The sequence below is a fragment of the Maniola hyperantus genome, chromosome 7 (genome assembly GCF_902806685.2).
Source record: "Maniola hyperantus chromosome 7, iAphHyp1.2, whole genome shotgun sequence".
NCBI lineage: Eukaryota > Metazoa > Arthropoda > Insecta > Lepidoptera > Nymphalidae > Maniola > Maniola hyperantus.
This window is the reverse complement of record NC_048542.1, coordinates 12,424,291-12,446,563: the sequence shown is the minus strand read 5'-3', so window position 1 is coordinate 12,446,563 and position 22,273 is coordinate 12,424,291. Positions and strand designations below refer to the sequence as shown.

The 22,273-nt window shown below is 36.9% G+C and overlaps 2 protein-coding genes across 2 annotated transcripts in view; one reads left to right on the top strand and one right to left on the bottom strand.

Moving 5' to 3' along the window:
- Nucleotides 1–20,466, top strand: part of LOC117983388 (lysozyme-like) — a 34,884-nt gene extending 14,418 nt beyond the window's left edge. Inside the window, exons 5-6 of the mRNA XM_034969913.2 lie at nucleotides 18,545–18,608; nucleotides 19,571–20,466. Of these exons, the coding sequence (XP_034825804.2) occupies nucleotides 18,545–18,608; nucleotides 19,571–19,704 (198 nt within the window). The 3' untranslated portion in view covers nucleotides 19,705–20,466. The remainder of the gene's footprint in view (nucleotides 1–18,544; nucleotides 18,609–19,570) is intronic.
- Lrt (Leucine-rich tendon-specific protein) overlaps nucleotides 1–22,273 on the bottom strand; it is a 96,260-nt gene that overhangs the window by 47,203 nt on the left and 26,784 nt on the right. The window lies entirely within an intron of this gene.

Genomic DNA, 22,273 nt, shown 5'->3' with positions numbered 1-22,273 from the left:
CCTTTACCGGTTGAGCTATTGAGGCTCTTATGCCAACATAAAAATTAAAAAGTTTTATCTCTCGTACAATAGTACCTACGGAACCCTTCGTATGTGAGTCCGACTCGCAGATTTTTTTATTGACACAAACTAGGCAAAAGTGTACATGCCTGTAGAAGACAGTAGAATACGTTCGCCCTTAAAATCAATTAATATCAAGTATTGTTGAAATTGATTGGATATCCGTTTCATTTTGTTAGCTATTGGGACAGTTGTTGGTGACGTTGAGTGAGTACACGCAGTCGAGGGCCCTTCGTTATGGCTACACCGTGTCGTTTACATTGTCGCCAGGAGGACTGATTTATTCGAAAACCCCGGTAGAAATAGGGGTGTTTTCCATCAATTCATAAATTACATTGAAGTATTCTTGAAACTTGTTTATTCCTCGTATTATTATCGGCATAAACAGTGGTGTGCACTTTATAAAAACAAAAAGCTCTGCTTACCTCAGGATTTTGAAGAAGATCGGTATTAAAATTTAGTAGGTATCTATAATATTCCGTAGGTATAAAAGTACGTAGTACTCGGCCGAGGACACTGACTCGCCACTGTACTCGGTAGGTGTAATCTGCCCAATTGGTAACTATGCTTCAACAACTCACCCCAAGCAAGTAAGATAGTAACGTATTGTCATACAGAAATTATATGCTATGATTGAACTAAATTATGTTGTAGGTATGTAGGTTTATAGACATAAGTATGTTTGAGTATTAAAATGCGTTACTTGCCGCTCATCATCTAAGTATTCTGACTTAAAAGATGATTGCTTTGGAATAGTCAAATTATGTGATGTAAAAGAAGAAAGAAAGAATATATTAGTGGCAGATCAAAATGCCAGAATACAGAGATGTAATATGGATTATTTAAAAAAACATATCGGAACCGGGAGCAGGCGCTGTTGAAGAACCTTATTGGAATGTTGGTGGGAGACGGGAGAAAAAAGATGGCGGGAGACGATGGACACTGTAAAAAGAGTTAAGTGAAAAAGTTGTACTGTAGGTAATGGAAATAAGAATATGAGTGTCATATTGAATTAATACAGTGTATTTAATTATTATTTGGAGTTTTATTTAGGTATTTATTACACGTATAAGATGCCTTTCACATGACATCAAAAATATTTGGGTGTTTGTATTGTTTTTAATCAGAAGCAGGATAATGAAATACTGCACCAACAAACTGCCGTAAGGCTTCCTGACATCGGAGGTGTAAAAGCTTTACGACAAATATTCACCCATTATACTTCGCCTCACTGAACCATATACGATTTCAGCAGACCGACTGTTTCAACCGAATTTAACCTTGTTGTGAGAAATGGTACGGGAATTGACGAAATTGAATCCTTTGTCTGCTTTTAGACTGGTGAAACTGCGATTGTACGGTAACCAATTGTTGCAACAGCGAATGAAAAAATAAAATCGATTTAACTGCACTCAAGATACTCGTAAAATGATTAGATTTTAGGCAACTGTTAAACATAATTTGTCAGAAAGTTGCCTAAAGTTGGTGTCTTTAACATTTTTCATTCATTCATTCATTAACAGTCTGGCCATTCAACGAAGTAACGCTGCCAGCGTTCTGGGCACCCTGCCTCGTTGCGGTGGTTTAGATGATATTTTCGATTTGTAATTTTTATGTTCTAGAATAAGTTTGGTATTTTTGTTTTTTGTATCTTCATTAACTAAGTAGGTATTAGTAGAAAAATATTTTATTACTGGGCCTAGTGTCCATTGTGTAGTTTGTAATTTGTATGTAGCTACCATTTCAGAAAATATAGACGTATAAACAACTCTAAGCGTGAACAATTTACTGGATAAAAAGAAATGTCATCATCATCAACCCATCGCCGGCTCACTACAGAGCAGAGTGAGAAGGGTTTTGGCCATAGTCTACCACGCTGGCCAAGTGCGGATTGGCAGACTTCACACACCTTTCAGAACGTTATGGAGAAAAGAAATGTACTAGATAACAATTACATATTACGATCCTATATCAACCTAATATTATTATGTACTTAACATAAAATCTGTAATATCTTGATGGTATCTTGATTCTTCAATCATACTTGATTGCTGTTGTAATAACCTTCTTTTTTGAAGTCGGTTAAGAATTGCCCAGGATATTTCTTAGCCCGTCTCTTCGCATTGTTACAAGTAAACTTTTTTTTTTTTTTTTTAATTCAGATACAAGTAAGCCCTTGACTGCAATCTCACCTGGTGGTAAGTGATGATGCAGTCTAAGATGATAGCGGGCTAACCTGGAAGGGGTATGGCAGTTTTTATTAAACCCATACCCCTTTGGTTTCTACACGGCATCGTACCGGAACGCTAAATCGCTTGGCGGCACGGCTTTGCCGGTAGGGTGGTAACTAGCCACGGCCGAAGCCTCCCACCAGACCAGACCAGAAATTTAGAAATTATAAAATTCCAAACCCCTGCCAGGAATCGAACCCGGGACCTCCCACTATTAAGACCACAGCGCTCACCACTGTGCCAGGGAGGTCGTCAAATAGCAAATTCGAACTGTATGTAAGCTACTTCAATAAATACATATATACCTGCTTTGTATGCAAACGTGCATTAACATCAAATGCCCTAATTAACAGTGATTTACGTTTTAAATTAGCGCTTTAATTAAGTTTTCACGTGACGAGTTTATGTCATACTAACAACGTATTCAAGAGCTTGACTGCATTTTTTTGGATACTATAACATTAATGCTAACTGACTAGTAAATGGTTGTCTTTACATGTTTGAGGGTATTTTAAGGAGGTTACCTTAGAAGAACAAACATAATTTCGTTATAAGATAGATAAACAACTAATCGCAAATTAATAGTCTAAATTATTCATAGCAGGGTGTCCATAATTGGGTATTTGACTCCAATTTTTTTATTACTTTATTATAAAGTAGGATAAAAATAATGACGTAAACTGAAAAAACTAATTAAAACGATCAAATAACAAAAAAGTTATAAGCATTTAAATATTTCTGATTAGACAGAGATAGCGATATAGCATTTTGACGTCACACCTTACTAATGCCATAGTAGCTTCGTGCGGTTTCATACAAATTTTCATTTTGCGAGAAAGGTATAGAAGACCCAAAACAAGACCCTCCCGCTCCAAAATTAAAACGCCTGTAACTTTGTAAATCTTTGTTGGATTTTAAAAAAAATTTCAGCATACGTCATTATTTTTATCCTAGTTTATAATAAAGTAATAATATTTATCAAACTTAAAAGTAGGAAAATACCCAATTGACATTTCTGGATTTATTCAGTACTATAGCTGAAGCATCAAACTAGTATAAATATTACGATGAGCTCAACATTCAAATAGTGTAGTTATTTTCTAAATATGTGACCCGAGCTAATTTGTTCGCAACTTTAATATAATTTTAAGCCTCCGAATGCCGCTTAGTACGCAATCAATAGGCAGTCTATCGGTAATGTATGTAAATAGAGAGAGGACTATTTGTTTGTACGTAATAGTATGCTCTATAGGCTCTATCGTAATGTTTAGTTTAGTTAGTAGCGTTCGGTAGAATTAAAGAGGGTTTTAGCGAGCTTGATACTCAACTTTGATGAACAAACGAGCTATTTGGCACTGTAGTTAGCTAGCTGCATATTATACAGTCTAAAAAATTATTTCATTTTTAGTATACAAAAAGTTACTGATAGTATCGCAGGCCGCAGCATTTATCGAGTTATCGCGCCGACTTTATGCAACTGCGTAGGTACGCAGTTTTAAATAAAAATTCGCAGTTTTCAAAAAGTTGCTGGGTCGGGGTTCCTAGTATCTCAGCATGTAACTTGATGCATTGTTGACTCTATGTATCTACCTACAATCTGCGTACTTACGCAGTTTAAAAATATGTCGCAGTTAATAAAAAAAAACCTCAGATAGGCTTAATCGTTGATGTAAAGGAACCTACGGACTTAAACCAACAACTCAAGTATGAGTAGGTAAATGTGCGAGTAATTTCAGTAAATTTATATCTACTAGTTTTCTACGGCTACTATAATGCCAATTTAGATATCCTGAGGAATATTCCACCACAATTACGTTTGAACCCAAGATGGTAACAAAGCAGAGGGTTCCGTAGGTCGCTGCACTGGCCCACTTCCATCTAAATTAACACTGGTACTGTCCATAATGCGCCCCATCCGTTGGAGTACCGTCCGCAAAAAACAATTGTTAGGATAGAGCATCGAATTTTTTTAAATATTTTAATGGGATAGACTATAAATATGCACCTAACTACCTTACAGATCAATGTACTGGTATTTATGCACAAGATATACCTGTATAGAGCTCCAACATTCGATTTCTGCTTGAAATGGATTTGAGGTATTTTTTCTGGATTCTAGACCAACAAAGCGATATTGAGTTATGTAAAGCGGTTATTATCTCTGCCATTTTTACAATTTTTTTAAATGATATTAAAAATTCATTTGAGAATAATATAATATTATCTTTAAATAATAATATCTTCGAATGAAGCGACTCATAATATAATTATGATAGAATTTCACAGGCAAGTTCCTTTAATCATAAATTTTATAATATGTCTTATTCCACTGTAACTTGTTGAATAATGACTGTAGTCAGTTTTTTGTCAACCATACTCAACGAATATTAGCCCGATGTTCTGATTGTTATATCTATTTTATTACAGTGCTGCGGTTGAAATGGGACAGGTTCAACTAGAAATTGTCGACAATTCTATTTGGAATTAACAAATAGAGTCACTGTTACAGAATGAACGGAATTAGAATAATAGTTATATTGGGTAGTTAGATAAAAAAAGCCGACCAAGTGCGAGTCAGACTCGCCCACTGAGGGTACCGTACTACAATCGTATTTTATTGACATTTTGTACGTCAAAAACTAGTATGTATAAAAATAAATAAAAATCTGTTTTAGAATGTACAGGTAAAAAGCCCTTTCATAATATGATACCCCACTTGATATAGCAATCATACTTTGAATGTCGAAAATAGCAATATTTGTTCGAAACACATTTTAATTTTTTTTCTTGTGATGTGACCACAAATTCACGGTTTTCAGATTTTTCCCCTAATGTCTGATATAAGCCCTACCTACCTGCCAAATTTCATGATTCTAGGTCAACGGAAAGTACCCTGTAGGTTTCTTGACAGACAGACAACAAAGTGATCCTTTAAGGGTTCCGTTTTTCCTTTTTAGGTACGGAACCCTAAAAATATCCATGTTTTATCGAAATCTTCTATACATACAACAAGAATAAACTGATCGAATGCTATATCAATATATAGCCAAACTAATGGATCTAGAAATTTAAATTTTACAAATAGCTTTTAACTATTACGCGACAACCACAAAAGCTGCTTAGAGCTTTAGGATTTTGCACTACCTACTCAAACCTTACCTGGGTACCTTACTTAGGGTTACTTGGATAACAATTGATTAGGTTTAGAAACTTGGGATTTTGCACGTAGGTTCTCTCTGTAAGGAAAACCGTAAACCCTCAATATATGAGGGTTTAGAAATTTTGCAACGGGATTTGAAATATTTAGATTTTTTACATCCACGCCCATGCCATATCCACGCCGTCAAAAGTCGGGATTAGCAGATAGTATAGACTAAAAATATAGATAACATAGAATTCAGAAGCTCTAAGTAGGTGCCCTTGTTTTGTTAGGTCAGTAAAAAAATCGTTTATAACAATTGTTGGTACCGCTATTGGCGCCGCCAAACCGATGTCTGTGGTTTTTTCTCCATGTGCCAAACCAGCGCTTCGTGGGTAGGTGTTTTGTCTGAAAATTAATGTATACCACAAAGATTATGTCATTCTAATTATACCTATAGTCCGCGACAGGTTGAGACGGCAATCAGGGTATAGGGCAGGGGGCTGCGCCGCACACTCGCACGTTATCCGCGTTCGCTCGCACCAAGTTAGCGTGGGGGTTGTGCGGGGTGTTCCCTCCCCGATTGCCATCTCGCCCTGTCGCGTACATATCTACATATATTTGTATTTTTAACATATTTTTAATGGAAATTTGAGAATTCTTACTCCATTTCCTTATATCTAAAACTAGCGTCCCGCCCCAGCTTCGCAGTTCGCACGCGTAGCACCGCAGTGCACGTCACGGAAGCTCTTAGAATGATTTTCTTCGATTCAAAGAACGATTCATAATAATTATCATCATACCGGTAGCTCATTCTCGCGAAATGTTCATAAATTTTAAGATATCTTTCTACTGGTGAAAACTATATGAAAATCTGTACAGTAGTTTCTGAGATTAGCCCGAACAAACACGAACTCAGCGTAGTTTATTCCGCCTAAATTGTGGTGATATGAGTTGTTACCTAGTTACAAGCGTGCTCCATCTTAGGCTGTATCATCACTTGCCACCAGGTCTGTTTGCAGCCAAGCGCTAGACTATAAATTTTAAAAAAACCTAGGTTTATAAAGCTTTTAATTAAAATTAATTAATTGATATTAAAATCCATTGCCAATTTTTGGCCACGGCAACCAATATCGACGATAACAGCTAGCTAACCAGGAGATAATAATATTGTAGTGCATAAGTTGTATCCAAACAAAGGTACACTCTCTATTCCCTCACTCTCATACACCGAAGGTACCTACAACAAGGCAATCAGATACGATCGAGGAGAGACATCAATTGGGCATTACCAAAATTCCTGCACGCAACCCGATTTCACATTGCATTAGAAATTAATCGGTAAAATATAAATAACGCTTAGTCAGGCTCTTATCGCGATATATATTCGGGATTAAATTTTGAATGGCCAGTGATGGATCAATAGCGAGCTGTAATCCAGCGAGTGAGTGCCATTTGTCGGAGCCATCACATTCCGGCGGAGTGATTAGCGCGCTAAATCATGAAAATATTTCACGAACAGCTTAGCTGTGCTGCGTTTACACTTCTTATATCTTTCACTTATCATTTTTCTTTTCCATCTATAATAGTTACTAAAATTTGAATCGGCAGTGATAGATCAATAGCGAGCTGTAATCCAGCGAGTGAGCGCCATTTGTCGGAGCCATCACATTCCGGCGGAGTCATTAGCGCGCTAAATCATGACAATATTTCACGAACAGCTTAGCTGTGCTGCGTTTACACTTCTAATCTCTTTCACTTATCATTTTTCTTTTCCATCTATAATAGTTACTAAAATGCGAATCGGGATTGATGGATCAATAGCGCACATGACTGCGTGCCCTGCGTGAACGAACGAGGTACACGAGGCTACCAACCGAGCTATCGTGGTTGTGGTTTTTTGGGCTGTCCGTATTTGAAGTAACCGTCGACTCGAGAAGAAGAAGCCCCATTTGTAGGAGGCAGCATATTTCGGCGGAGAGTTAAAAGCTTAAAAGCGTGCTAAATAATAAGAATATTTCACAGCTTAGGTGCTTACACTTCTGATCGCTTTCTCATATACCATTTTTGTTCTCTTTTAATAAAACTTTATTTAGCATTAGATTTTATTTTTGTGATTGTCATCATCTTTTCTTCTGATTCGATGTAGCGTCTAACATTTTTTTTTCTTTTAAGGGGAGGGGTAACCGCATACATTTTCAGGGGAGTTGTAATATGTACGAATTGTCAGTTTAAGTAACATAAAAATGCAACTCCTCAATATATCGAATTAGGTTGCCTGCACATCGGATTGAAAGAGAGGTGATGCAAAATTATGTAGGTTAGGTAGTTAAGCAATACGATTAAGACAATAGTATGTAAGATTTCTTTATTAGTATTGTTAGTCCATAAGCGAGAGTAGATCATAAGCCGGCTCTCAATAAACATCTTTCACCGTTGCCGCATTTAATTATTACCATACGGCCACAACATATCTCAATATAAAATGAAAATCAACCCAATTAGAGCCATGCAATGTCTCGCAATTTTTCAGAAGTACATTTTTTTTTACAAAGTGAAACATAATGCATACCTACAAACAAAAATTATAAAATAATAAATTGTGTCCAATTGGAAGGTATTCCACCTACAAAACCACCACTAACCACCAGAAAAGTAACAGTAAGAAAGGACTTCGAGAAATTATCACGAGCGAAGCTAGGGTGGGCCAGCTAGTACTTAAGTAATTTGATAAATCTAAATAGGTTATGACTTTTGATGGATCAATAGCTAGCTATCGGAGCCATATATTCTGATGGAGTGATTATCGCTAAATCATGAGAATTTTTCACCAACAGCTTAATTGTGATACGTCTACTTTTCTAAAATGCTTTCTTCTACCATAGATAGATAGATAGATTGATAGAAATACTTTATTGCACACAAAACATGAGATAAAAAAAGCTAGCTTCCTACGACTTCTTCCACGTGGATTTACCTTTCTTAAAGATCCCGTTGTAACACACAGACGAAATCCCGGGTAAAAGCTAAACAAACTTATACCTAATCAAAAGGACTTTAAATAATCCTTGTCCAAGTTATAAGTCCCATGCAAACAGACCATGGATAATGCGTAATATGTTAATGACATTTTAATTTAACTGCGATATTTTAACTGTGACGTCAAAATATATTACGTCATATACATGTACCTATAATGTGTGTGTTGTATCTCCCCTAATATCACAATCAATCATTTGTCATGTTAATTTGAAAGCACACTACCTATACCAAATTGAAATGTTACCTACCACGTTTAAAATGCTGGAGATAACATTGAATATGGTCGAAATGCAGTTATTCCTAAATGACTTCAATTTTAAGAAATATATTCAACATCTAGGTAAGTACTTCATAAATTATAATATCAAAAATCTAACATTTCTGTAACAACATTTTGACAAATCGAGCAAATTGTTTTCTGTTTCTTTAAAATTAAAAGCGGCAGTCTCCAAAAACACGGAACTGATTTTACTCAAACTTCCATCAATCACTACCCATATTATAAATGCGAAAGTGTTTTTGTTTGTTGGTTTGTTGGCTCGTTGGATTATTGGTTTTACGTCTCATTGGTACAAAACGGATTTTTTACATGGATATACGTAATTAAAGACCTTGAGAGTGACGCGGACGAACTCGCGGGCATCAGCTAGTATTATAGTTTTGTCAGAGATTTAAGTTCACCCGTGAGAAACCAAAGCCACTTACCGAACTAAACTGTTCAGGCATCACCACCTATGTATGTTTGTTTGTTGGTTTCTCCTTCAATTACGTCACAACGGACCAACGGATCGACGTAATTTTTTGTTTGGATACGGCTAAAGACACGGAGAGTGATATAGGCTACTCTTTATCCCGGAAAATCAAAAAGATAAAAGGAATTTATGAAAGCTAAATCCAAGCGGACTTTTCTACAAAAAATACTGCAGGAAACTTGATAATTTATTAAGGATATCGATTCAAAAGTTTATTTGTTTCAATTTGTTTAAATAAACAGATTCTGCTACTGGAAACGGAACGGAGAGCCTTGCAAACTGAACATAAATTGATACGGTTCATTCAAATAAGGTGTGATTCGCATTGTAAGTAACGAGACTCCCACCGATCAATTCTCTACCATTCGTCTAAGTTACCCGATGGATAGTGCTGCGAAATGTTAGTGCGGTTATCGATAAACTTGAAATACCCAAGTATATTAATTATACTTTTTCCTCGCTTTCTCATTTCCTCGTCTACTGACTATAAGTAGGCTCCCGTAGAGTCTTGCAGTGGCCCAAAATCTGATGACTGATGTTAAGCGCCGGGATAACCAACGCTTAGTAATTATAAGATGTGATGTATGGCACAATTTAAGTAATAAATGTTTTTCTTTCTTTCTTTACCATAAAAGTCACTACCACCATATATAGAAACCAACCAATATGTAAACAGTGTCTGTGATATTTTTATTGTTAACGTTTTTATTTCAATTCCACACACATCCACCATTTATATCCAAATAAAATATTATTTCAAATACAATATTGCATACTTATGCAACTTACACGGCACATTACAAAAAAAAGTTGCGAGTTGCAATTCTAACGCTGACCATAGGTGTATATGGTCGAGTTTACCGGTCAAGTTTGAAGCGGATTTGAAGCGGCGTCCAGTGAACTTGACTGTGTATGGCTATCAGTCGTCTGGACGCTGCTTCAAGTCCGTTGCAAACTGACGGTACACTTGGTCGTGTGTGGCCAGCGTTAGTAAAGTTGATATAAGTACCTTGTCACTATGTCAGATGTTGGAATTTCAGAGCAATTATATAGAATAGCAAAAAATATTGGCTTTTACTCGGTGAGCTTTTATAGAACTTTACAATATCGATAAAACTTTCCGATACAATGCGCAGCCATCACTGGCTGCAAACTAAACCCGCATCGATATAGAGAACAGACACGTACTTACGTTTTCAATCACCGAGGAAATCTCAATTGCGGTTCTGCAGAGAAGCTGAATAAGTTATTTATACCTCCATTTTTGGTATCGGAAGCAAAAAGAAATACCAAAACGTATTTCGTAGCAAAGATTACGCTATACCAGGGACCATAGACTTGCAGAAGATACTTATTACAGTAAAACTGTGGAATGACAGTAAATTCTAATAAACTGATCCACTAATCTATTAATTTACTGATATCTATGTATTTACCGTTTTAAGAATTTTAAACGGTACCAAAAGTGTAATTTTATCATAGCTTCCAGAAGATAAATAAATATATTATAAAAGACCGCAGATCTGCTTTTTGTTGATGTTGAATCCTCCACTGTACGAGTAATTATCTTACCTACCACGCGTACATACAGAATACCTACGGGCAGACTTTTGAGTTTTGACCGAGTGGTCGTGGCTGTCATCATAGTCGTCGTCTCTAGTTCAATTCCCGGGGCAATGAGACTTTATAACTTCTGAATTGTCTCTGGACTTATCAGGTGGGAGGCTTTAACCGTATCTAATTAGTTACCACCCTACCGGCACAGACGTGCGAAAAAATACGGTAGAGGTATAGGGTAGTGCTTAGTAGTTAGCTCCAAATATTATTTCACTTCGATCAACAATCAATGACGACGATACGTACAAAACACGCTCTGTGTGCAAATGGAAGCGATTGGAATCAGTCGGGGCGGTCGGTAAATAACGTCTTGGATCTAATACTTTCCGATATTGCTAATCTCGGATCCCGGGAGTCTGCTCTACCTAATGTTTGCAATCCATTGCAACCCAGGATTATGTTATTGGATGTTTTAAAAGCTTCGTTTGAGCTCAAACACTGAGGTCTTGAACTAGGACAGGCTTTATATCAAGGTAGGTATATTTAAATTTCCTTAACTTTAATCACTTTAATATTTTTTTTTTAAATCTTGCAACAGATTTTTCAATGATTTCTGCTGAGACCATTCATAAAAAACACAAATCTCGATCACCCATCCCGTTAACGACTGTCGCAACTGATCCACATTTCAAGCAGAAAGTGTTTCTGTTTGTCTATAGTATATATATATATATATATATATAGTATATATAGTATAGTATAGTAATAGACCCAATGGAGTCTATTACTATTCATGGCTCAATCGCTGAACTGATCTTGACGAGATTTGGCACAGAGTTAAGAGTCCATCCCAGAGACCACCATAGGCTACTTTATATCCCCGAAAATCAAAGAGTTCCCATAGGATTTTTAAAAACCTACATCCAGGCAAACGAATTCGCGGGCATCACCTAGTAAAAAAATTCAAAATTCGCTACTCGACTGCTTCAGCACTACAGCGCGAGCGGCCCAAGAACAATCAGAGCGACAGCTGACATGACACTCGCAGAATTTTGCAATACGAAGCGAAAGAAAAAGTCTTGCGAAATCGTGGTTACCCTGATTTTGCTAGGGTTGCAGGAGCAAGAATAAAGATAGGTACTACTTCGATTTCAAACTGATTCAAGAAGAACTTCATAACAAACTATTTTCTTTTATAACATACAAGTTACAATGTTTCCACGGTGTAGTATCGGACAAGAATCGGTCTTCACTATATCGTGTATTGTCATTACTTTTTCTAGACCCAACTTTAGGATAAGTCTGAAGAGAAAACGAAACGAAGTTCTAGTCAAGGATGTATTTCATTGTTACAATATCCTACCTACACAATCTTAGTAAAATCTTTTATTTACTCAAGGATTCCGCGAGGTAGGAGTTTAATATTATTTCTTGTTGCAAATCGCAGAGAATTTTCCGTAAAAACATTTTCATTAGTTAGGTGATTCTGAAAAATCACAAATAATGCACATATTTAGTTTAATCCACTTGCCTATGAAACAACAAAAATATGTTCCTTAGCTACCAGTGATCTCTATGATTGTTACAATATAACTGAGTGTTCCCGAGATTACTAATCTAGAGTGCCTCGTCTGAGTCTGTTCCACGTAATGTTTACAATCCATTGTAATCCGAGATTATGTGAGAGAAACGGTTTAACCGTTTAAACGCGTCGTCTTGTCTCTCTCAAAGACAAAGGCAAGTTCCATTTCGAGTTGTAGTTCATTTTGAAATTAAATACGTGACAAACTTTATGACTAACTAGCTGAAAACTTCAAATCCCGTGGGAACACTTAGATTTTGCGGGATATAAAATAGACCATGTCACTCTCTAGACTTTTAACTATAGCCACGCAAAAATCATCAGGATTGAAGGACAAACCAACAAACAAACACACTTTCGCATTTATAACATGAGTAGCGAGGCGGTAGCAATTCAACAGGATTTATACCTAACAGTGTCGTAGAAACCAAGATACAGCTTGACCTGAGTTTTCAAAGTCCACGAGCAAAACCCAAGTTATTTAGAATCTCATTATAATAGGATTAAAATAAGTATACTCATTTAATATCTGACCCATATCAACCATAACAACTCAATCAATAGTGCTAACACGGTAATGGGTAATTCCGCCCACAGTGGCGTCAATACACAAAAATAAATAAGAGAATTAATTAAAAACGTGTTTGCCGACTACATGCAGATGCAACGGGCGGCGTGTCACCAAAATTTGCATTTTTATAGCGACCCTAATGGAGAAATGCGTATCGGACACTTTTGTGCGGGAAAATGAAATATTACTGCTAATTGCTTTTTATATGAGCACAGACGTGACCGCCGCTATCTAGGTGTTTGGATTCAATTAAATTATCGCTGAAAATACAGTCCATATAATTTAAATATAGTGCGTGCAAAACAAGTAGTCCAATCTGAATACGAGGCGTATGACTGCGCATTGTACAAATACAGAACTCCGCTGTGCTTGTGCGCAAACCACCAACAGAGACACGCAGTGTAAAAAATCTACACTCATCTGTGATATACACTTAGCTTTTAGGATAGGTGCAAGGATAATAGTACATTATGGCACAAGTGTGTAATGTTGGTGATTACCGCTGGGGCGCCATTGAGATCCAAGCCGTTAGGTGAGGGCCTTAAGATAGCTCCATGGCGGGCAGCGATGGGTCATGGAAAGCGGTAGAGTCCTTCTGCGAGGAGACAATGTCGCAAAAGGAGTCGGCGGAGCGCATGAGAGAAGATGATTTCGACTCTCATGCCATCCGTCGTAGGAGGGTCGGGCGTAGGCGAGCCGCCCACGACCGCCGCCTACCCCCTTGAGAAGGACTCTCGGGCAATGGACGCGGGGAGTCTATCGTCCGGAAAGAAACCAGTCCTCGAGTCGGGAGGCGCACCTTCGTGTTCCTGGTGCGCCTCAGACGGTGTGTAGGGATTTTATTGGTCCCCTGAGGTGGGTCCTTAGCAGGCGCCGCTGGCTGGGTTGCGTGAACGTGTTTGGCCCCGTAGCCCAGCCACCAGGCGATGCGTGGAACATCGTGGGGTTTTAGTCGGTAAGAGTCCGACATAACCTCCGTACCTCCCCGGGTGCGGTGGCATCCATGAGGATTTCCCCACGGAAAAAAAAAAAAAAAAAAAAAAGGGCCTTAAGATAGCTGAGGACGTTAATCATCAATACACACGTGTACCATACGACGTTTTTCAACACACTAAATAAAGTTGACATAAATTTATCGTTTAGTATCAAATGAAAGTTCTTACTTATTATGTTGTTGCAGTTAGTATATCATTTGTGTATTTTGTGTATTTACACAGGAACTGTTCGTTCGTGGTAGTACTTTTATATTTTTGTGGTGGTGATATTTTTAGCAGATGGGTTTTTGTTTCTTTAAAATTTATCTTGTTACGAGCTTTATGAAATTTGTAGCAACGCGTTGGGCGAAAGCGGTCAACCAACTTGTACAGGTATAAACTTGGCATATCTTTGTCATTGATGAAATATAATGTGAAACGTGTAAACAGTGTCCTTAGCAAATACAGTGACCCAAAGTGTACGCGGGCCTTTATAAATTAACGAAAGCACAAACTTTATCAAACGATTCTCGTTCTGTTTTCAAACTCTCATCCGGGTACAGAATTAGAATCAAATATTTTCCATGCCCTTATATGGCTGATAGCCTAGTGGTTCAGACATCCACCAGAGGTCCGAGATTCTAACACGAGCAAGCACCTCTAACTTTTCGGAGTTGTGTGCGTTAAGCAATTAGGTAAATATCACTTGCTTCAACGGTGAAGGAAAACAACGTGAAGAAACCTGCATGCCTGAGAGTTCTCCGTAATGTTTTCAGTGGTGTGTGAAGTCTGCCAATCGGCACTTGGCCAGCGTGGTGGACTATGGCCTAAGCCCTTAATCAGTCTGATTGGAGACCTGTTTTCAGTAGTGGACCGGCCATGGGTTGATGATGATGATATTGATTATTATAGCTGATTGTAACTTGCAAGTCTGCTAATTTTATTTCCTATCGTCCTACACCAATATTGTTTGTTATTCGTGAACAATAATTATATTATGTGCCTACTTATAATCACGCAAATAAATAATTAATTAATCTATACTTTTTCTAGAACTAGATCGCAGCTAGTTTTAAATAAATATCTACCAATGTCGTAAATAGATTCAAAAAGTCGAATCAACTTACGATTACAATATAATGCGATACAAGGCGATAATTCACACCATTATATTTTGTACAATCCATAAATCTTTTTATTCATTTCTGCAGCTCTAGCACAATCAGTGCGATGCGATACATATCTTTCACGGCTTGCAACGTTTCGTCGAATAACATGCCGCGATTGCGCTTGGGTTGCGGGATATTATTCATTTACGTGGTTATCTCTCTCGACTGTCACAAAAATGAAATAATTCATGCTTTTGTGGTTAAGCGATTAATATCGCGGTTATGAGATTTAATGAACGACAATCGTTTTTAACAAAAAGCATAGTCCGGCAAAGAAAATTATCAGTTTTTATGTTCATTTCTCCAAATGATATTTTTGTGTTTGTGTTGCGAGATGAGCAATATTAATTAATTAATTATTGTAATTACTATGTTATTTTGGAGAAATATAATTAAATTGTACTATCCTAATCCTACTAATATTATAAATGTGAAAGTGTGGATGTTTGGATGTTTGTTACTTAATCACGCAAAAACTACTGGACGGATTTGGCTAAAATTTGGAATAGAGATAGATTATACCCTGGATTAACACATAAGCTACTTTTTATCCCGGAAAATCAAAGAGTTCCTGCGAGATTTTGAAAAACGTAAATCCACACGGACGAAGTCGCGGGCATCAGCTAGTATTATAAAGAGGTAAAGTTTGTAAGTTTGTTTATAGGTGGTAATCTCTAAAACTACTGAACCGATTTTGAAAATTATTTCTAGTAGAAATCTACATTATTCCTCAGAGACATAGGCTATATTTTATTTTAATAAATAATTAGAGATCCCTACTAGAGTACCGACCGAAATAGGAGTACGTACACTGTATTTGAAAATTTAAATTAAAAGACTATATTCAAAAGCTACTGAATTATTCATTTAGATGCAAAGCGCTGCCCTAAGGATAACTAGACCAAAGCCTTCTTATGTTTATAGCTTTAATAACAGCGGTCAATATTACTGTGAGTCGTACAACTGAACATAGTATGAAATGACTAAGTTTGGCTTCACTAGCCACATGCGCTCACAATCCATTGAGTCAAGAAAACTCCTACCATTATGAACAATGGTAAAGCGTCATGATTCTCACCAATGAGAAAAACCGACAAGTGCCAGTCAGATTCGCGCACATCGCGCGCGCATTATTTTATCGACATTTTACACGATAAAACTATTATGCCTAAAAATAAACAAACATCTCTTTTAGAATGTACAAATAAAGCCCTTTCGTATGATACCCCACTTGGTATAGTAATCATACTTTGAATATTGAAAATAGCAATATTTGTTCATGAACACATTTTAATTTTTTTGTGATGTTATCTCAAATTCACGGTTTTTAGATTTTTCATGTCTGCTATAAGACCTACCGTCCTGCAAAATTTCATGATTCTAGGTGAACGGGAAGTACACCGTAGGGTTCTTGACAGACAGACAGACAACAAAGTTATTCCATAAGGGTTCCGTTTTTCCTTTTGAGGTACGGAACCCTAAAAATACGATACAGAGTAAATGAAGAATCGCTATTGGTGGACAAATCGTGAAGAACATTATTATCATCAGGAATGTACTGGAAACAAAACGTTGCTTAAACTATTTCATGAGCAAATTCCGGATTGTTACGCTACACAGGATATTTATCCTGTAGACAAAGTTTCATTCGGTATAAGTAGTTCTATCCAGCAAACAGCCAATGCAATGAACTCGTCAATTTTGTTGCTTGTCAATATTTTTCCTTAACTGAATCAAATAAAAGGATATTTCCGTTCGCAAGTAGTAAAATAGTCACGAGACAGTTTCAATGCGAGGACGGAAGCAGGCGAAACAGGGCTCCTGTGTCAAATAAATGTCACTTGATCACGGCTCCTTGAAGCTTTGTTCCACTATGCTCTTGTGAAGTAGGTACTTATTCGAACTTTTCAAACACAAGTCGAATTTCTTCGACTTACTAAGATGCGTGTAGTATGTGACCCGCGGCACTTGAAGCACATAAATAATGTAACGCACCATAGAATACGTGGAGTATCATTCAAGTACGCCCTGAAGACATGTCGTATTATTTGGGTGTCTCATATTACAGGCGTTTACTAAAGTCACATTTTCAGGACTGATAATCCGTGTATTGCTAATAGGTACGGGTGTTCACCCATAGGTACTTGACTCCTTTTATATCATAACCCTGGGTTTTGTCTCTTCCGTTGAATAAAATTAAATCACCATCATCAACCTAACGCCGGCTCACTACTGAGCACGGGTTTCTCTCAGAATGAGAAGGATTTGGCTAGTCTACCACGTTAGCCAAGTGCGGATTGGCAGACTTCACATGCCTTTGAGACTATTATGGAGAATTCCCAGGCATGCTGGTTTTTTTCCTTAAGAATAGATTCTGTACTTATAAATAGTAATGTGCTCTCCTAGTATAACACAGTACCTAAGATAAATACAAAATATATGGAGCAAAAATCTAAGAAAACCAAAAGGAACGACTCTCGTGGCAGCAAGACGCCGGTGCCTGCATCCCTCTAAGACCTATCTCCCTCTTTTTATTTCTTTCGGGGATGGTCTGTCGCCTTCCCAATGCCAGTTTTTTCTTACTCCCTTTTTCCTTAAGACTCTTACGTGACAATTTATTAAAGAGCTCCTCTATAGTTTTAAAAGGGGATTTTACAGGACTCTTGAATAGCGGCACTTGGGGATTTTTTAATTTCCCGGACATTTCCCCGTGTTTAAACAAATTCAAATGAGCTTAGCTATATTTTTTCCCGATCATTACGGAAAATACAGTACACGGCCGAAAGTAATGAACATCGACCTTTAGAGGGAGATAGCAGATTTGTAGAGCGTTGTCCCTGTCGTTGACACCGACAAAACGTCATAATATAGGAATGAGTGAGACAACACTCTACAAAGCCGAAATGTCATTCTAAAGGCCGATGTACATTACTTTTAGCCGCGTACTGTAGAGTGTTTAGCCGATATGATGTGTCTGTGCTGGTTCATTGGTTCCGTCACAATTTGCTAAACTGCTCATCACATTGCGGTTCGAGCGTCGTAGGCTGACGCCTTTTCAAAATTCTTTTAAATCGGTGAGAGAGACATTTTTTAAAATTCTGAAATACGACCTTGTAGTTTTTTTAGGGAAAGCTCATTCATACAAACTTTCATCCCCTATTTAACCCCCTTAACGTTGGAATTTCCAAAAATCCTATCCCCCAGAGCACCTACATCATAAGAGAAACCTAGCGTCATAATTTTGATACTCTAACCACCAGTAGTTTAGACTGTGCATTGCTACATCAGTCAGTTAGGACAAGTTTTTCATTTGTATAGATTTCGTTGAGATATTATTTTTAAAAAGTTTAAAAATACCTCCAAGGCTGTTTTTTTATTATTTTTTTAAACTTTAAATTGTTGGTTTCCCTTTTTATTTTAGCTAGCTATTAAATACAAGAATACAAATTCCAATTCTTTTTCCACAGATAAACAACAAAGAGTGGTGCAAAAAGGGAAGGAAAGGAGGCCGCTGTCATATTAAGTGCGAAGGTGTGCTAATCCTATTATGACCCTCACTAACTAATTATAGTTCATTAGAGCACGCTAAATGCAGATTTCCTTTTACCGTTATCTTAGGAGTTTGCTAATTGCTTGAGAACTAGAGTAAATATTATAAGTAGGTCATAAGCTGAAGAAGTAATAAGTAGTAAGTATCGTAAGTAAGCGAACTATGAATTGGCCGACCAGCTGACTAGCTAATTCGAAACAGAGATCGTCTCTACGTAATAAATAGGACAGATGCCTAAACTTATAATGATATACTTAAAGGAATAAATTATAAAGAGTTCTTCTTCTTCCCAAATCATTGCCTAAGGTTCTGAATATACAACATACTCGTACCGGAAGATAACAATTTTAACAAAAACTATCTTTTTCGTAAACTATTGCTATCCCTTTTATAATGCACTCTGCAGAAAAGCATAATACTAGTATTAGTCCTTTCAATTTAGTTTAGGTACTTAGATTGTTTTATTAGTCTATGATTGTTTACAACAGAGTTAGCCACATTATCAAATCCAGCGAGTGACGAAGAGGTGGCGAGGACGCAATTATATTATGTCTCTTTCAGAGACTTGTATGGCGTCAGTAGGTACTAGTAGGCATGGTAATATTATCTGCCCCACCTGAATCGTCGCCCGTGTTTAACTAACGAACTAAGTACAACTGTTGCTGGAGAGTTTACGCCACGTCTCCATCATCTTAACTTGTGTATGAACCGAAGTCGGTTTGACAGCTGCAGCTGTAGTGATAGCAACAATGATTGCAAACAACTCTCATTATATTATTAGCTGAGATGCACATAGCACAGCTGCAGCTATAATACCATAAAATCAACTAAGTAGTTACCACAGATGCGATTATTGCCTTGTGATGATAAAAAAACCGTCCTAGATCACCTGATCATTACCAGTATACTAAGCAAGTACTTGATATTCATATGTATTTTTCAGATCTCCTCAATGAGGACCTCGCCGATGACGTGCGCTGCGCCAAAAACATCTACGGCAGAGTCGGCTTCAAGGCCTGGCCCGCCTCCTTCGCCTACTGTAAAGAAAAAAGCCTACCTGATTTGTCTAGGTGCTAGGTAATAGCTTAAGTAATTTGTATAACTGACGATAGATTTTGCCACGGTCACTGTTATGGCAAAACTGATGACTGGTGTTTGCATGCCAATTTACAAATATCTAGACAATCCATTGCTCCATCATTCATCACTGATTGACGAAATTGAGTGAGCAAAACCTATCGTCTAATTGACACATCGTTATGCATCTGTGTGAGTGGTCAACGACATAGACGATGCGTTGCGCCTCTGGCCATATTTTAATAAATTTACATTTTAGTTACACAGTTGCAAAGCTTTTGATAGAAATCACACAAACAAGAACCGACAGTTTTTTTAAATACTTACCGTGCAAAGATTTGTCGGCAGTTTAAGTTCACTTTTCAAATAAATCTCAAAGTAAGCAATATTCACAATTGCTTTCACAATATTCTTGTAGTTAAATTTAATTATCGTTAATCATTTGACAACACGAATTTCAATTTCATTGATACAATACCTACCAACTAGTATTTCAATGGAAGTATCCGATTGAAAAATAGCTTTTTTATACGTTAAGAATAAGCTTACGATTAGGAATTAGTCATAAGTATAAAATATCTCATCTTTCAACAATAAATGTACACCTACATGCTCCGAAACAGATGGTCACTGGTTCAAAGTTATGAATGAAAACAAAGATCTATTTAAAACCTGATTCAGAATTGTAGACCAAAAAGGTTTGGAGTCAGTAGGTGTATAAATTATACGAAGGAATGTTTTCTATTTGATACCTTTGGTTAGTTAATAGATTAAAGATAATATAATTTTTTAACATAAAAAATTGAGTTTTATTTGTGAATCAATCTATTTTTTCAAAATGATTGTATTTATGCAGTCAATCCAGTCTCTAGGTTCAACTAGGTTATCAAAAACCTATAGGTAAGTACCTATAGTACGCGACAGGTCGAGATGGCAATCGGGGAAGGAACGCCCCGCACACCCGCACATCACCCGCGCTAACCCTGTGTAGGCGAGTGCGAGTGACATGCGGTTGTGCGGGACATCCCCCCGCCTCATACCCCGATTGCCATATTGACCTGTGGCGGACTATAAATTGTTTTTTCAGAGCAGACCGTTTAGTGAACTACGACACTACTCTACTTTTTTTGTACACTGAAAGAAATTTCCCGAGGTTCCTTCTGATTTTCCCCATTTAAAAGCGTTTCCCTTCGAACGGGAGAGTTTTTCTTTTATTGATTTCAATATTAAAAAAACAGTTTTCCGATTCAGTTGGAAATCTATGACGGAAAAGTTCTCCGCGCGAAACGCTTTTGGAAGGAGCTTTTGGAATCTGAAGAAAAATTCTCTCAGCCATATTGAACTTAGGTATAGAGTTAGAAGACTCAAACAATTTGTTATCTCTCTGCGGTTGTCCTCGTTCCTTTATTGCTGAAGATATTGGTCTTGTGATCCTAGACTCGAATGAGTCAGTTATTTATATCGACTTCTGTTGGTCGCCATTTAATTTTCACGAATTTGGTAGGTAAGTTCACGAATTTCGTAGATAGGCATATTTACTCGTATATGAAAGTATGTACGGTACATGAATTTCGCAAATACATAAATGAATGTTTACGAGATAACCAACATTAAATTTCAACCAATATTTAATAAAAATATATGATGTATTAATTAATTAATTAATTATTTTCGACAAAAATTACGTCAACATTCTATAATGAAGCAGGGAAAGCCTATTTCGCGTTAATTATTATGGGCTTAATTAAACTCAATGATGTGTTACGGATTTTAACGTCAGATTTACGTAATAAATTATAACGATATCGCAAAAATTGTCTGTCCATTTATTTATGTCGGCTTATATTATAATAGACATTATATTATACTACCCGAGATATTATTAGATATTATATTATCCGTCGAACTAGCCTTGTCAGCAAGCCAAGCGCTAACCTATCTGTATATAAAATTCAAAGTCCTTACTGACTGCCTGACTTATTTATCAACGCACAGCCTAAACCACTGGTTTGGTTTTGGTGCCTGCTATTTAGAAATACCTACTTCTAAAAAACAATATCTAAGTGCTACGAAAAAAGTTCAATAACCATATTCAAAACTATGTATTAAGTACACATTTAACATTTAACTTTAACAGATATAAAACACGGAAAAATACTATAAAATCTTTCTTCTATTAAAAAGCGAGCTGAAAAATGAAAATGATTTTCAGAAAAATCACCGAACTAATTTGATTCCGATTCTCGATCGGAGCGAATACTCAGGCACTTGATAAACAAACGATGTTTGCACTTCCAATTTGAGCTTTTTTCTCCATTCAAACAGTGCTGATTGTACGTGATTTGTGAGAAGAATATGATAAGATTTTATGTTTTTTGTGAATGTCTATCCGAAGATTTAAATCTCTATCGTCGAAAATAGTTATGTCGCCTGATACTGAAGGAAAACCTAGATTTAACTATAGTAGGTAGTCTTTTGTAGTATTTTCGTTACTACTAAGTTTTTCGTTGTCGTAGTATTGTCGTTGTCTTGTCGTAGTCTTGCTTTTGTCTTGACGTAGTTTTGTCTT